Source organism: Nerophis ophidion, linkage group LG06 (assembly GCF_033978795.1).
Source record: "Nerophis ophidion isolate RoL-2023_Sa linkage group LG06, RoL_Noph_v1.0, whole genome shotgun sequence".
Taxonomy (NCBI): Eukaryota; Metazoa; Chordata; class Actinopteri; order Syngnathiformes; family Syngnathidae; genus Nerophis; species Nerophis ophidion.
In genome coordinates this window covers 22,132,169-22,146,670 of record NC_084616.1, presented here as the reverse complement: position 1 = coordinate 22,146,670, position 14,502 = coordinate 22,132,169, and the positions used below count along the sequence as shown (strand labels likewise).

The 14,502-nt window shown below is 45.1% G+C and overlaps 2 protein-coding genes across 2 annotated transcripts; one reads left to right on the top strand and one right to left on the bottom strand.

The window, feature by feature from the left end:
- Positions 1–6,226: 6,226 nt before the first annotated feature.
- LOC133554387 (protein shisa-4-like) lies at positions 6,227–8,625 on the bottom strand. The gene has a single exon (XM_061903087.1). It carries the CDS (start codon positions 7,433–7,435, stop codon positions 6,713–6,715), a length of 723 nt encoding a protein of 240 aa, XP_061759071.1. The 5' UTR covers positions 7,436–8,625; the 3' UTR covers positions 6,227–6,712.
- On the top strand, positions 7,837–13,046 carry cfap126 (cilia and flagella associated protein 126). The gene is made up of 4 exons (XM_061902334.1): positions 7,837–7,863; positions 7,951–8,013; positions 11,028–11,102; positions 12,798–13,046. The coding sequence occupies exons 1-4, from the start codon at positions 7,837–7,839 to the stop codon at positions 13,044–13,046; spliced, it is 414 nt and encodes a 137-aa protein (XP_061758318.1).
- The last annotated feature ends 1,456 nt before the right edge of the window (positions 13,047–14,502 follow it).

Below are 14,502 nucleotides of genomic sequence, written 5' to 3'. Positions count from 1 at the left end.
CGGGATTCCAGGTTTTCCTGGTTGCGTAGAGCATGCGTCAATCATTTGGTAAGAGATCCAGACCACCAAGAGGGAGAAGAAAGATCTGCACGTCATATGGTTAGATCTAGCCAATGCCTATGGGTCAGTGCCACACCTGCTCATAGACTATACCATGGAATTCTTCTACATCCCAAATAACATCAGGACCATGATCAAGATCTACTTCCAGGACATGCACATGTGCTTTGCACTGAAGAAGGTGATCACTGGCTGGCAACAACTGGAGGTAGGGATCGCAATGGGATGCTCCATTTCACCCATCCTCTTAGTGGCAGCTTTTGAGGTCATCCTGATCGGGGCAAGGCAGGTGGTGGGTGGTGTCCAGCTGCCTGCAGGCCGGAGGCTACCGCCACTAAGGAGCTATATGGATGACATCACCTGCCTGCTACGAACCGCCCCATGCATATCCAGGCTACTTAAGAGGCTAGATGAGCTGATCACCTTGGCCAGGATGAAGTTCAAGCCTCAGAAGTCAAGGAGCCCCTCAATGCGAAAGGGGGAGAGAAACGACCGAGTCACCTTCACAATCAGCGGAGAAGACATCCCACGCATTGTGGATCAGCCCATCCGAAGCCTGGGAAGACTCCATACACCTGGTCTCTCAGACAAGGACATGGGAAAAATCATTCTCCAGCAGCTTTCAGAGGTCCTGTCTAAGATCGATGCAAGCCAGCTACCTGGGAAATACAAGGTGTGGTGTTATCACTTCACCCTGTACCCAAGGATGATGTGGCCTATGAAGCTGTGTGAAGTCACGTCATCTGCCGTAAGTCGGATGGAATCCAAAGCCAACTCTTTCCTCCGAAAATGGCTTGGCCTGCCACGGTGCTTCTCAGCTGCTGGCCTGTATGGATGGAACTCACTCCAGCTACCCCTGAAATCTATCACCCTGGGCTACAGGCAGGAGAAGGCAAGGCTGGTGAGGGAGTTAAGGGACTCCTCCGACAGGGCAGTGGCGGATGCAAATGCCAGAGTCGAGACTGGAAGGAAGTGGAGGGCCAAGGAAGAGGTCCAGAAGGCGATAGGGAGACTGCAACATCAAGAAGTCGTGGGCATGGTCCAAACAGGCCGGGCAGGCCTTGGGTGGAACGAGCCACCAATCCTATGGTCCAAGGCAGGCAGGAAGGAGAGGAAGGACCTTGTTGTTGCTGAGGTCACCAGGATTGAGCAGGAGGAGCTTAAAGTAAGGTCTGTGGCACAAGGGCAGCAGGGGAGGTGCACAACTTGGGAGGGTGTCTCGAGCCGAGCAATCAGCTGGGCAGATTTCTGGAAACTACCATAGGCTCGGCTCAGTTTCCTCATCAGGGCAACATACGACACTCTCCAGAGCCCTAAAAACCTCCACCAATGGCTTGGCACAGAACAATCCTGTGACCTCTGCGGGACCATCAATGCCTCACTTCAGCATGTTCTGTCAGGCTGCAAAATGGTTCTGACACAGGGTCGGCTCAGATGGCGGCACGACCAAGTACTCAACAAGCTGGCAGAGGTGCTGGAGAAAAGTCGTCAGGAGGCAAACAACCAGAGTCCAGCAGAACGCCAATGCAGGATCCACTTCCAAATGCAGGGGGAACCTGTGACACATTCCAGCAAGAGACCACCCGCCAAATTGTTAACACCGGGCACAGTGTGGAAGATGGAAGTGGACCTTGGTAGGCAGCTACAGTTCCCACAGGAGATATGCAGCACCAGCTTAAGACCAGATGTGGTGCTGTGGTCTGAAGCTGTGAAGTCAGTAGTACTGATTGGGCTGACAGTGCCATGGGAGGAGGGACTGGACGCTGCTTACGAGAGAAAGAAGGCGAAATACGCAGACCTGGTCACAGAGTGTAGAGAAAGTGGATGGAGTGTGAGGCTGTATCCGGTGGAGGTGGGAGCCACAGGCTTTGTGGGCAGGACAACACCACGTCTGCTCAGGGACTTGGGACTGCGTGGCGCCACCCAGAGCAGATCCATCAAGGAGCTTTCAGAAGCAGCAGAGAAAGCTAGCCACTGGCTCTGGCTGAAACGACGCAACAAGGCTTGGGGAGCAACATCTAAGTAGGTTTTGCTGCAGGGGGTGTCAGGGAGACGTCCCTGTTCACTGCCCCGCCACCGGGAGATGTTCTGGGTTAAGGGGCGAAACATCAATGAGAGGTGGTCCCCAGCTGAAGACCCTGCAGCAAAACCTTTTCTGGTATGCGGTCAGGCTTAGGCCTGGCTCAGGGAAGAGGACGCCCCTGCCATGCACAGTCCACCACAGGCACCGGTGGAGGTGCGACAGGCCGTAATTAAAAAAAAAAAGTAGTATCTATTTTAGTTGAGAGAAAAAAACACTAGTAATGTACTATACAGTGTCCTTATTTATGAGGGTGAATTTGTGTCTTTAGTACCAAAGGTTGTTTTTTTTGCACTGAAATTGGGTAATGGAATTTTTTGCATTTGAATTTTGCGAACTGCATTTTTTTACGCATCGAATTATGCTTACAATTTCAGTGAAAAAAAATTGGCAGCAAAGTGGTTTGTTTAAAAATGTAGTGTTTAAAAACTATATGTATAAAAATCCAACCATCCATTTTCTTCCACTTACCCAAGGTCGGGTCGCGGGGGCAGCAGCCTAAGAAGGGAAGCCCAGACTTCCCTCTCCCCAGCCACTTCATCCAGCTCCTCCTGAGGGATCCCGAGGCGTTCCCTAGCCACCCGGGAGAGATAATTTTCCTATAGTGTTCTGGGTCTTCCCCGTGGCCTCCTACTGGTCGGACGTACCCGAAACTCCTCCCTAGGGAGGCATTCGGGTGACATCCTGACCAGATGCCCCAACCACCTCATCTGGCTCTTGTCAATGTGGAGGAGCTTTAGTTTGAGCTCCTTCCGAATGACAGAGCTTCTCACTCTATCTCTAAGGGAGAGCCCAGCCACCTGGTGGAGGAAGCTCATTTTGGCCGCTTTTACCCGTAATCTTGTCCTTTCGGTCATAACACAAAGCTCATGACCATAGGTGAAGATTGGAACGTACATCGACCGGTAAATTGAGAGCTTTACCTTCCGGCTCAGCTCCTTCTTCACCACAACAGATAGATACAGCGTCCGCATTACTGAAGACGCCGCACCGATCTGCCAGGCAATCTCACAATCCATTCATCCCTCACTCGTGAAAAAGACTCCAAGGTACTTCAACTCCTCCACTTGAGGTGAGATCTCCTCCCAACTCAGAGATTGCACTCCACCCTATTCCGGACGAGAACCGTGGACTCTGATTTGAAGGTGCTGATTCCAATCCCTGTCGCTTCACACTCGGTTGCGAACCGATCCAGTGAGAGCTGAAGATCTTGGCCAGATGAAGCCATCAGGACCACATCAACTGCAAAAAAGCAGAGACCTAATCCTGGAGCCACCAAACCAGATACCCTCAACGCCTTGACTGCGCCTAGAAATTCTGTCCATAAAAGTTATGAACAGAATCGGTGACAAAGGGCAGCCTTGGCGGAGTCCAACCCTAACTGGAAACGGGTCCGACTTACTGCCGGCAATGCGGACCAAGCTCTGACACTGATCATATCCAGTGTTCAAAAATATAGTGTATGAAAATTAATTTTATGACATTTCAGTGTACTTAACCAAAATAGTCGGACTCCCCCACGTAAGCATTCCATTCAGTTGTAACCAAATTGCACAAATCGGATTCTGGTCACCTTCTGTGACCAGTCAACACCCTGAGACAGAGACTGGTGCATTCTAAAGGCCTGACACCCCACACCCACAAAAATACTCCGGTGTATGCTATCCAGTATGATGAATGCACTAATCCGAATATTGGGAAAACAAAACCACTAAGCAGACACACGGCACAGCATAGACGGGCAAACTCTGTCTACTTGCACCTCAGGGAGAAACAGCACTCATTTAACAAAAATGTACAGGTAGTACGAAAGAGTGGAGGAACCCATCTATGTCAAGGTTGAAAATTTACTCCTTTGATAGAGGTTGTCTGCCACACCACCTGTCTCTGTCCATTCAACCATTCCTAAAAGACTCTGCAATTCAGCCTCCAACAAAAAACAGCAGTTAAAAACATTCTGGTCACAGAAGGTGACCGGTATGCAAATTTTACCATTTGTTTACACCCGAATGGAACGTATATGCGGCGGATTTCGACTATTTCGGACTGGTAGTAGTCAATCCACAGCGATCGTTTTGCCACACAAAACCTCAATGCTAACGAGGGGAAATTATTCAACGCCTGTCTTTGGCTTTGACAGTTAGGATTGTTTGTTTGCAACTAAACAGCTTCTTTTCTCACTATGATAGGGCAAAACCATCCTTGCCCAGGCACACCCTCTTGGTTTTGGACTATATTTGGGGTTTTGGCACCATCCGCTGGACTAGATCTGACAAATCTAAGTCCATGACTAGATATGACCAATCTAAGTCTATGAGCATGAACTGATGAAGCCTACTTGGATGAGAGGCAAAACATCTTCCAAGAAAAAACAAGCAGTCCAGTTGCAATCGATGGAATGCCCTGAGATTACAATGACCTGGATGAATGACAACATTCAGTGTCATGTTCAAACACTGATGACGTCTATTACTGTAAACAAGACAAGAAGCAAAGAATTAAACAGAGACAGAACTCAATTTGGACTCAATTGAGGAGAAATGTGGCGATTGTACTTTGTACAGTCTTCCACCATGCTCTGGCGAAAGATTGTATAAGTCCTCCTTTATTTGACTTTCTCTGACCACATGACACAGCTGTTTCTAAGGACGAGGTCGTAAACAGTTCACAGAAAAGGTCATAAAAACATTTCAAACAAGAGGTTCGTAAAAGAGTTCAAAGAGACGTTCGTAAAACAGTTGATGAAAAGGAAGTCGCCTGGAAGGAACTCCGGTCCTGCCCCCACCTCGCTTCCAGTCCTTGGGAAATACAATATCTTTCTGTTTGATTCTAATACATGAAAAACAGGAACACCTTCTTTGTGGTTCCCCCCTACACAGTGGAGTTTTATGAACCTTACTCTTGGTAGGTTCCAAAGACAGCTTTTGGTCTTCTCGCTGGGAACTCAATGTAACACAAAGTTTTTGTGATAATTTAAATAACTTAAATTTATATATCGCGCTTTTCTAAACACTCAAAGCTCTCACAGAGAAGTGGGACTCAACATTCATTCACACCTGGTGGTGGTAAGCTACATCAGTAGACTGATAGAAGCGTGGCTGCCAGTTTGCGCCTACGGCCCCTCCGACCACCACCTATAATTCATTCATCATTCATTCACCAGTGTGAGCGGCACCGGGGGCAAAGGGTGAGGTGTCCTGCCCAAGGACACAACGGCAGTAATTTTTTGGGATGTCAATAGGCGGGAAGCGAACCTGCAACCCTGAGGTTTCTGGCCGGCCGCTCTACCCACTACGCCATGCCGCCCCAATTTAGAAGCAATTATTCTAACATTCAGAGACACAAATTGGGATTTTCTGCTGTAGAGTTGCTGGTTTACTTCCTAAGGGAAAACGGACAACTCGAAAAGGCTTATTGCAAGATTCTGTTTTTGTTTAATGGAGGAGGAGGCTTATCGAGGCTTGCTTCATGTAGGGAAGGAGCCAGAAATGATGAGGTGTAAATCCTCGCTGCCAGGCTGTGACGCAAAGCCGCTTCGGGACGTGGCTTCATTGAAAATGTGCGCTTTTGAGAGTTGTCAGTTTGGAATCCGGATATATGTCAGTCGTCGAATATGCTTCCTACTGTAAATATTACGTCTATTGAGGTAACACATGCTGTATTTTTATTCTCTTTTGAACAGTCACCAGAAAACAATAGCGGGATGATGGGGAGGAATATTCAGGAAAAAAAGAGTCACTTAAAACTAAAAAAGAGTCACTTAAAACTAAAAATCAAGTAACTGTTATCTGTTCTGCACATCATTGTCCGAGCTACATCATAGTTTCATCGTTTTTCTGAAACTACTTATAACATTTTCCGAAGGCGACAGAAAAAACATAAGAACACCTGCCGTATCGTTCAATACTTGGGCGAAATAGAATCATATTAAAAATAAATACCATATCCATCCATCCATTTTCTACCACTTATTCCCTTTCAGGGTCGCGGGGGGCGCTTGCGCCTATCTCAGCTACAATCGGGTGGAAGGCGGGGTACACCCTGGACAAGTCGCCACCTCATCGCAGGGCCAACACAGATAGACAGACAACATTCACACTCACATTCACACAATAGGGTCAATTTCAGTGTTGCCAATCAACCTATCCCCAGGTGCATGTCTATCAAAAAATAAATATATAAATAGCAGCATTATTGGAGAGCAACGGTAAAAAACTATTTAATAACATATTAAAACATATTTTACTATACATGTGTAGATTTAACTAGAAAATCCAATTGGTAGAGCATTAATTGTGATAGTCTTTTCCAAAAGCTTTAACAGACACAAACATTCAATGAATCACATTATGTGGTAAAGATAGAGAAGTTTGTAATTATACATCCTGCCAGCAGGTGGTTTCTTGTGCCGGAGCATGCTAGAAGCTTGTTGTCCAATCGGCTCAAGTTATTGAAAGCCTCATCTGAGCATCCTTCAACGAAGAAAGGTAAATTATGACTTTACAAATGTTCCTTCGGGATGTCGCAGCTGACCAGCGAGACAGTTAACCAGAAGCTGGGTTGTACGTGGGCTCAGCCAGGTAGTCTGTCCGGCCCCTCGGAGCGTTGGCTTGCGGGTGCAATGGGTTGGGAGCCTTGACTTTGGCTGTAAGTCATCGGGTGGCAAGGGAAGGCAGGGTCCGTGGCTTCCTGATACGATGGCGGTGGTCCTATGGCTTCCTGATACGTTGGTGGTGGTCCCGTGGCTTCCTGATACGTTGGCGGTGGTCCCAGTGTGACCGGTGGTCCTGGGTGAGGTATGGTGGGCATTGGCCGCGGTACTGGCTGGATTGGTACAGGTTGATGGGCTGGATCGGGGGCCCTCTGATAGGGGTGGGGTTGCCTGCGCAATGCCGTTGGTTGTCGGGGGAAAAGCCGAGCGGTGGTGGCCAGAACCGTGGTGAGGGTGATTGGTGCAACCAAAGGCCTGAGCCTGCGGTACAGCTTGCACAAACATAAGTCGCACACCACCATACCAAAGAAACAACCGCCGATCAAGCAGATCAACACTGACAAGAATGGATGACTATCGCACTGTTTTTGATCATCCGCAGAGAAACGATATCTATTGTTGGTGCAGCAATACCGATGCCGGCACTCACCACAGCAGAATTCTCCAAAACATTGGTCATAGGGGTGATATTCGCTGGTCAAATCCTGCTTGTAGGCTAGACACGCGTCATCGTCCGCGAACACATTGGTGGCCAAAATGGCACAATAGTTTAGGAGGACAAGACCGAACAGGCCTGACGCCATGACTGCTTTATTTGAGATGCCAGAAGCGTCCAGTGTCCAGGAGATGGTCTACACTATGCTAATGAGATAAGCTAGCAGCTTTTAAGCTACGCATCTAGTCTTATGGTTATTACGATCGCTATTGTGGAAAAATGAGATGAAGAATATCAAACAGTATGACCTCCAGCAGAAGGGAGCGTTATTGCCCTATTAAGCTGGATATGATGATGTTCCCCTTAAATAAAACATACATCATGGCTAACTGAGTGACATAGCGCTGCTATAGTTTCTTTCCTTTGCTACAAGTGTGACAACGTGACTTTGTGTTGTCGACATCACGCTAACGTAAGTCACATGACCGAGTTGTTATGCAACCAGGCAGCCAAACAAACTCAGCCGTAAATTCCAGTGTAGATGCAAATATGTCCACCTGCTACTCAGCAAACCAGGTAAATATCGTTCAGAATTAATTCGAACAAGTAATAATTTTTTATTTCTCAAATGTATATTTTAAGTACGTGCTTTTCCATCGGCAGTATGACGACGCATTCAGGCCAAAGAGGCTACAGAACTGGTGTCAGGCGAAGCAAGTTAACAAGGTTGGTAGCGTTATTTGTTTTATACATCAGCACTTCTGTCTTGTCTTGTGATGTTGGCCGAGTGGTAGCCTCACAAGTCGTAATTGTAGTTACTCCCAGTAGAAATTACCAAAAAAAAGGTAATTTTTTTTCAATAGGCATTTAATGTTCATAGGCATGCTGTGAGAACTGTACAAAATATACTAATAACATATAGCATCATACTTGCCAACCTTCCTGGATTTTCCGGGAGACTCCCAAAATTCAGCGCCTCTCCCGAAAACCTCCCGGAAGAAATTTTCTCCCGAAAATCTCCCGAAATTCACCTGGAACTGGAGGCCACGCCCCCTCCAGCTCAGACATGCACAGTTCGAAGCATTTAAAGTCATTTTTAAATACGACTGCTAATCCTCCTCCTTTTGGACCGGACGACCGCGGAAAATTAAAGTAGGAACACTCCGGAGGCAGAAGTTCATTAAGAGGGGCGGACTCACCGGCTCCCAGCCATGTTTCCGTCACACAGAGGAAGTCAAGTCTGCGGGAAGTGAAGAAATCCTTCAGGATAAACGTTTTGTTTGTCAAAGATCTTGCGTTCACAAGACCGAACCTGGCGGGGGCCAGCAGGTCCAAGGAAACAGCTAATCCAGATGGCGGGGGAGAGGAGCCACGAGGCGGGAAAGGAAGGCAGGAATCCGGCCAGGTGAAAAATCTGACTGGGACGTAGAAAAACCAACGTCGAAGTTGATCATATCAGTGGGAAAGATCCAACAGTGTTTGGCGGTCATACACAAGCAGTGAGCTGACAGACACGAAAATAAACGCAAACACAAAAACCAACAGAGCTGACAGCGAGAGACGGCAGGGCAAAGCACATACTGGCGCCATCTTCTGGAAACTCGGAAGTGAAGTTATTCAAATAGTGAAAGGTAAGTGTGTTTTTTTTTTAGTAACCAGCAAGCACAGTACAGTTAGTAGAACAACTCTGTTTTTATTACTGTGTATTTGATAGGTGCCGTCTGAAATTCAACTATTTATTTTATTTATATATATAATAAAATAAATATATATAGCTAGAATTCACTGAAAGTTAAATATTTCATATATATATATATATGAAATATATATGAAATACTCGAGTTGGTGAATTGGCTGTAAATATACTCTCCTCTTAACCATGCCCCCTGACCCGACCACGCCCCCAAACCACGCCTCCGCCCCACCCCTGACCACGACCCCCAGCCCCCACCTCCCGAAATCGGAGGTCTCAAGGTTGGCAAGTATGTATAGTATAACACAAGATATTTATCATAAAGACAACAAAACATGTATTTACAGCTCAAACTTCCACTTAAATATACTTGTATTTCCTGCATGTTTGCTAACTATGCTTGCTAACATGCTAGTGGGCTATTAGCATGCTGTTTGGCTAATGTTTAGCATTAAACTTCGAAAAGCATCGCATTTAAATGACTCGTAGCAAACATGTGTTTGAAAGTACAAACAATATATATTTTAATTTACCTCATTGGCTGCATACACTAGAGGACTAAATAAAGTTTTTAGGTTGGTTACAATGGCAACTTTTTACCATGAATTGATTAACGTGGACCCCGACTTACACAAGCTGAAAAACTTATTCGGGTGTTACCATTTAGTGGTCAATTGTACGGAATATGTACTGAACTGTGCAATCTACTAATAAAAGTTTCCATCAATCAATCACTTAAAGGCCTACTGAAATGAGATTTTCTTATTTAAACGGGGATAGCAGGTCCGCTCTATGTGTCATACTTGATCATTTCGCGATATTGCCATAATTTTGCTGAAATAATTTAGTAGAGAACATCCACGATGAAGTTCGCAACTTTTGGTCGCTAATAAAAAATTCTTGCCTGTACCGGAAGTAGCAGACGATGTGTGCGTGACGTCACGGGTTGTGGAGCTCCTCATATCCTCACATTGTTAACAATCATGGCCACCAGCAGCGAGAGTGATTCGGACCGAGAAAGCGACAATTTCCCCATTAATTTGAGCGAGGATGAAAGATTCATAGATGAGGAAAGTGAGAGTGAAGGACTAGGCGTTATTAGACACATTACTAGGATAATAGTGTTTTAGTGAGATTATATGGTCATACCTGAAAGTCGGAGGGGTGTGGCGACCGCCAGTGTCTCCTGTGGGAAGCCACGTTTCTTGTCGAGGCAAGGGAACCGGGCTGAGATATTTGTTTCCCCCCCTCCTCCATGGTGTAAGCATCCGACAGTCAGGGGCGGCCGTTGGAAGGAGGCAAGAGTCTGCAGCTGCAGGAAGGACGCAAACTCTCCGCTCATGTCTACGGTAAGAGCCGACTTATTGCCACCATTTTCTCACCGAAACCTGCCGGTTGACATTTGGTAGGGAACCATGTTCGCTTGACCGCTCTGTTCCATATTAAAGCTTCACCGTCAGCTTTTGGGAATGTAAACAAGGAAACAGCGGCTATTTGTGTGTACGCCGCTTCACACCTACATCTTTCTTCTTTGATCTATCCATTATTAATTGAACAAATTGCAAAAGAGTCAGCAACACACGTCCAGAATACTGTGTAATTATGCGATTAAAGCAGACAACTTATAGCTGGGATCGGTGCTGGATGAAAAAGTCCGCTACAATCTGTGACGTCACGCACACGCGTCATAACGCGACGTTTTCAACAGGATACTTCGCGCAAAATTTAAAATTGCAGTTTAGTAAACTAACCCGGCCGTATTGGCATGTGTTGCGTGGTCGGTAGTCGTGGGTTTCAGTAGGCCATTAAGACTGACTATTTTCTGTGGTAGAGTAGCGGGTGCACCAATAAATAACGTCCTACAACACATACAGAGCGAATATTGGTTCCGCCATCAAATCAACCCACATTTATTAACAAAGGAATTTATCTTACGAATAGAAAAATAGTATACAATTCACAAAGCATGTGTATATGACCTAAATCACTTCAGATATATAGAATCTATTTCAAACGGGGCACTCTTTTTTTTTTTTTTTTTTTTAAGTCACCCAGACCACTAAAGGGCCACACCACATTTGTTGCGGACAACAGAGGACATCTTATTCCTGGAATGGTTAAGGTGAACTCTTTAAAAAAATAAAACAATAATATACAAACCCCGTTTCCATTTGAGTTGGGAAATTGTGTTCGATGTAAACATAAACAGAATACAATGATTTGCAAATCCTTTTCAACCCATATTCAATTGAATGCACTACAAAAACAAGATATTTGATGTTCAAACTCATAAACTTTTATTTTTTTTTTGCAAATAATAATTAACTTAGAATTTCATGGCTGCAACACGTGCCAAAGTAGTTGGGAAATCATCTTTTCTTTTAACAACACTCAATAAATGTTTGGGAACTGAGGAAACTAATTGTTGAAGCTTTGAAAGTGGAATTCTTTCCCATTCGTCTTTTATGTAGAGCTTCAGTCGTTCAACAGTCCGGGGTCTCCGCTGTCGTATTTTTTGCTTCATAATGCGCCACATATTTTCGATGGGAGACAGGTCTGGACTGCAGGCGGGCCAGGAAAGTACTCGCACTCTTTTTTTACAAAGCAACGCTGTTGTAATACGTGCTGAATGTGGCTTGGCATTGTCTTGCTGAAATAAGCAGGGGCGTCCATGAAAAAGACTGCGCTTAGATGACAGCATATGTTGTTCCAAAACCTGTATGTACCTTTCAGCATTAATGGAGAATTCATAGATGTATAAATTACCTATGCCTTGGGCACTAAAGCATCCCCATTCCATCACAGATGCTGGCTTTTGAACTTTGCGTCGATAACAGTCTGGATGGTTTGCTTCCCCTTTGGTCCGGATGACACGATGACGAATATTTCCAAAAACTATTTGAAATGTGGACTCGTCAGACCACAGAACACTTTTCCACTTTGCATCAGTCCATCTTAGGCCCAGAGAAGCCGACGGCGTTTCTGGATGTTGTTGATAAATGGCTTTCGCTTTGCATAGTAGAGCTTTAACTTGCACTTACAGATGTAGCGACAAACTGTATTTAGTGACAGTGGTTTTCTGAAGTGTTCCTGAGCCCATGTGGTGATATCCTTTAGAGATTGATGTCGGTTTTTGATACAGCACCGTCTGAGGGATCGAAGGTCACGGTCATTCAATGTTGGTTTTCGGGCATGCGGCTTAAGTGGAGTGATTTCTCCAGATTCTCTGAACCATTACATAATATTATGGACCGTGCATAATGAAATCCCTAAATTTCTTGTAATTAAAGTTAAAGTTAAGTTAATGTTAAAGTAGCACTTTGAGAAATGTTGTTCTTAAACTGTTTGACTATTTGCTCATGCAGTTGTGGACAAAGGGGTGTACCTCGCCCCATCCTTTCTTGTGAAAGACTGAGCGTTTTCAGGGAAGCTGTTTTTATACCCAATCATGGCACCCACCTGTTCCCAATTAGCCTGCACACCTGTGGGATGTTCCAAATAAGAGTTTGATGAGCATTCCTCAACTTCGTTAATATTTATTGCCACCCTTCCCAATTTCTTTGTCACGTGTTGCTGGCATCAAATTCTAAAGTGAATGTATATTTACCCCCCCAAAAAATTTTTTATTAGTTTAAACATCTATTTTGTTGTTTGTGTAGCATATTCAACTGAATATGGGTTGAAAATTATTTGCAAATCATTGTATTCTGTTTATATTTACATTTAACACAATTTCCCAACTCATATGGAAACAGGGTTTGTACATTCATTTTGTAAGTATGTTTCTGCAACCTGCAATATGTGTGACATGTTCTAGAAAGGCAGTGCTTGGCCCGACTTTAAAGGGACCTGGGATCTACCGGCTCGTATTCCAGCTCAGAACATCAACCCGACCAGCCGCTCTGTGGAAGGTATGAACAGGCTGAAGGCCTGGGGCATTGACCCTCAGCACACTGGCAAGTCTGGGCCGCTAGTCTGCAGCAAAAACACAGATGGACCTCAGGGTGCTGGCAAGCAGGTGAGTAGAGATGGGATTCATGGATCTTTGAAGGGAGCCGGATCTTGAGGACTCAGTCCTTTCAAAGAGCCGTTCAAAAGGCTGGCTTGTTGTTATAGTATTTTCAAAATTTTAAAAACTTTTTTTAAATAAGAAAAACTGTCGCTAATATGTAGATTAGAATATTTCAATTTTCTCAAATATTAATTTATTGGTACGAATTATTCTGAAATAGTGGATTTTTTTGCATTGTTAAAATTCCATGAGGCGGTGCCATATTTCCATGTTCTGGCAGTGACATCACTGGTTTGGTGGCCGCGGGATTAGGTCTCTGCTTTTTGCAGATTTTGTGGTTCTGGTGGCTTCATCTGGCCGGGATCTTCAGCTCTCGCTGGATCGGTTCGCAGCCGAGTGTGAAGCGACCGGAATGAGAATCAGCACCTCCAAGTTCGAGTCCATGGTTCTCGCCTGGAAAAGGGTGGAGTGCCATCTCCGTGTTGGGGAGGAGACCCTGCCCCAAGTGGAGGAGTTCAAGTACCTAGGAGTCTTGTTCACGAGTTGGGGAAGAGTGGATCGTGAGATCGACAGGCGGATCGATGGCTGTCTTCAGTAATGCGGACGTTGTATCGATTCGTTGTGGTGAAGAAGGAGCTGAGCCGGAAGGCAAAGCTCTCAATTTACCGGTCGATCTACGTTCCCATCCTCACCTATGGTCATGAGCTATGGGTCATGACCGAAAGGATAAGATCACGGGTACAAGCGGCCGAAATGAGTTTCCTCCGCCGTGTGGCGGGGCTCTCCCTTAGAGATAGGGTGAGAAGCTCTGCCCTCCGGGAGGAACTCAAAGTAAAGCCGCTGCTCCTCCACATCGAGAGGAGCCAGATGAGGTGGCTTGGGCATCTGGTCAGGATGCCACCCAAACGCCTCCCTAGGGAGGTGTTTAGGGCACGTCCAACCGGTAGGAGGCCACGGGGAAGACCCAGGACACGTTGGGAAGACTATGTCTCCCGGCTGGCCTGGGAACGCCTCGGGATCCCCTGGGAAGAGCTAGATGAAGTGGCTGGGGAGAGGGAAGTCTGGGCTTCCCTGCTTAGGCTGCTGGCCCCGCGACCCGACCTCGGATAAGCGGAAGATGATGGATGGATCACTAGTTTGAATTATCCTTCACCTGAAAAACGTGTAGCATTTTAACAACACAGAACAAAATAATACAAATAATAAGTAAAACTATAATTGATAGGTACAAAAAAGTATAAATTAACCTCAATGAAAATGACATTTGAGTATAAAAATTGTACTAAAATACCTGGTGTGTGTGTGAATGCTTAAAACCACTCATTTAAAATAATAAATACAAAAAATTAAAACAATTGAAAAAATAAAATAAAATAAAATAAATATATATATAGGAGTATGGGTATATATATATATATATATATATATATATATATATATATATATACATATACATATGCATGTATATATATATATATATATACATATATATATATACATATATATATAT

Coding starts and splice junctions, on each gene's coding strand:
- LOC133554387 (XM_061903087.1), bottom strand. CDS start 7,435: ATGGCGTCAGGCCTGTTCGGTCTTGTCCTCCTAAACTATTGTGCCATT.
- cfap126 (XM_061902334.1), top strand. CDS start 7,837: ATGTCCACCTGCTACTCAGCAAACCAG. Junction 7,864..7,950: donor CCTGCTACTCAGCAAACCAG/GTAAATATCGTT, acceptor TTCCATCGGCAG/TATGACGACGCATTCAGGCC. Junction 8,014..11,027: donor AGGCGAAGCAAGTTAACAAG/GTTGGTAGCGTT, acceptor TTTTTTTTTAAG/TCACCCAGACCACTAAAGGG.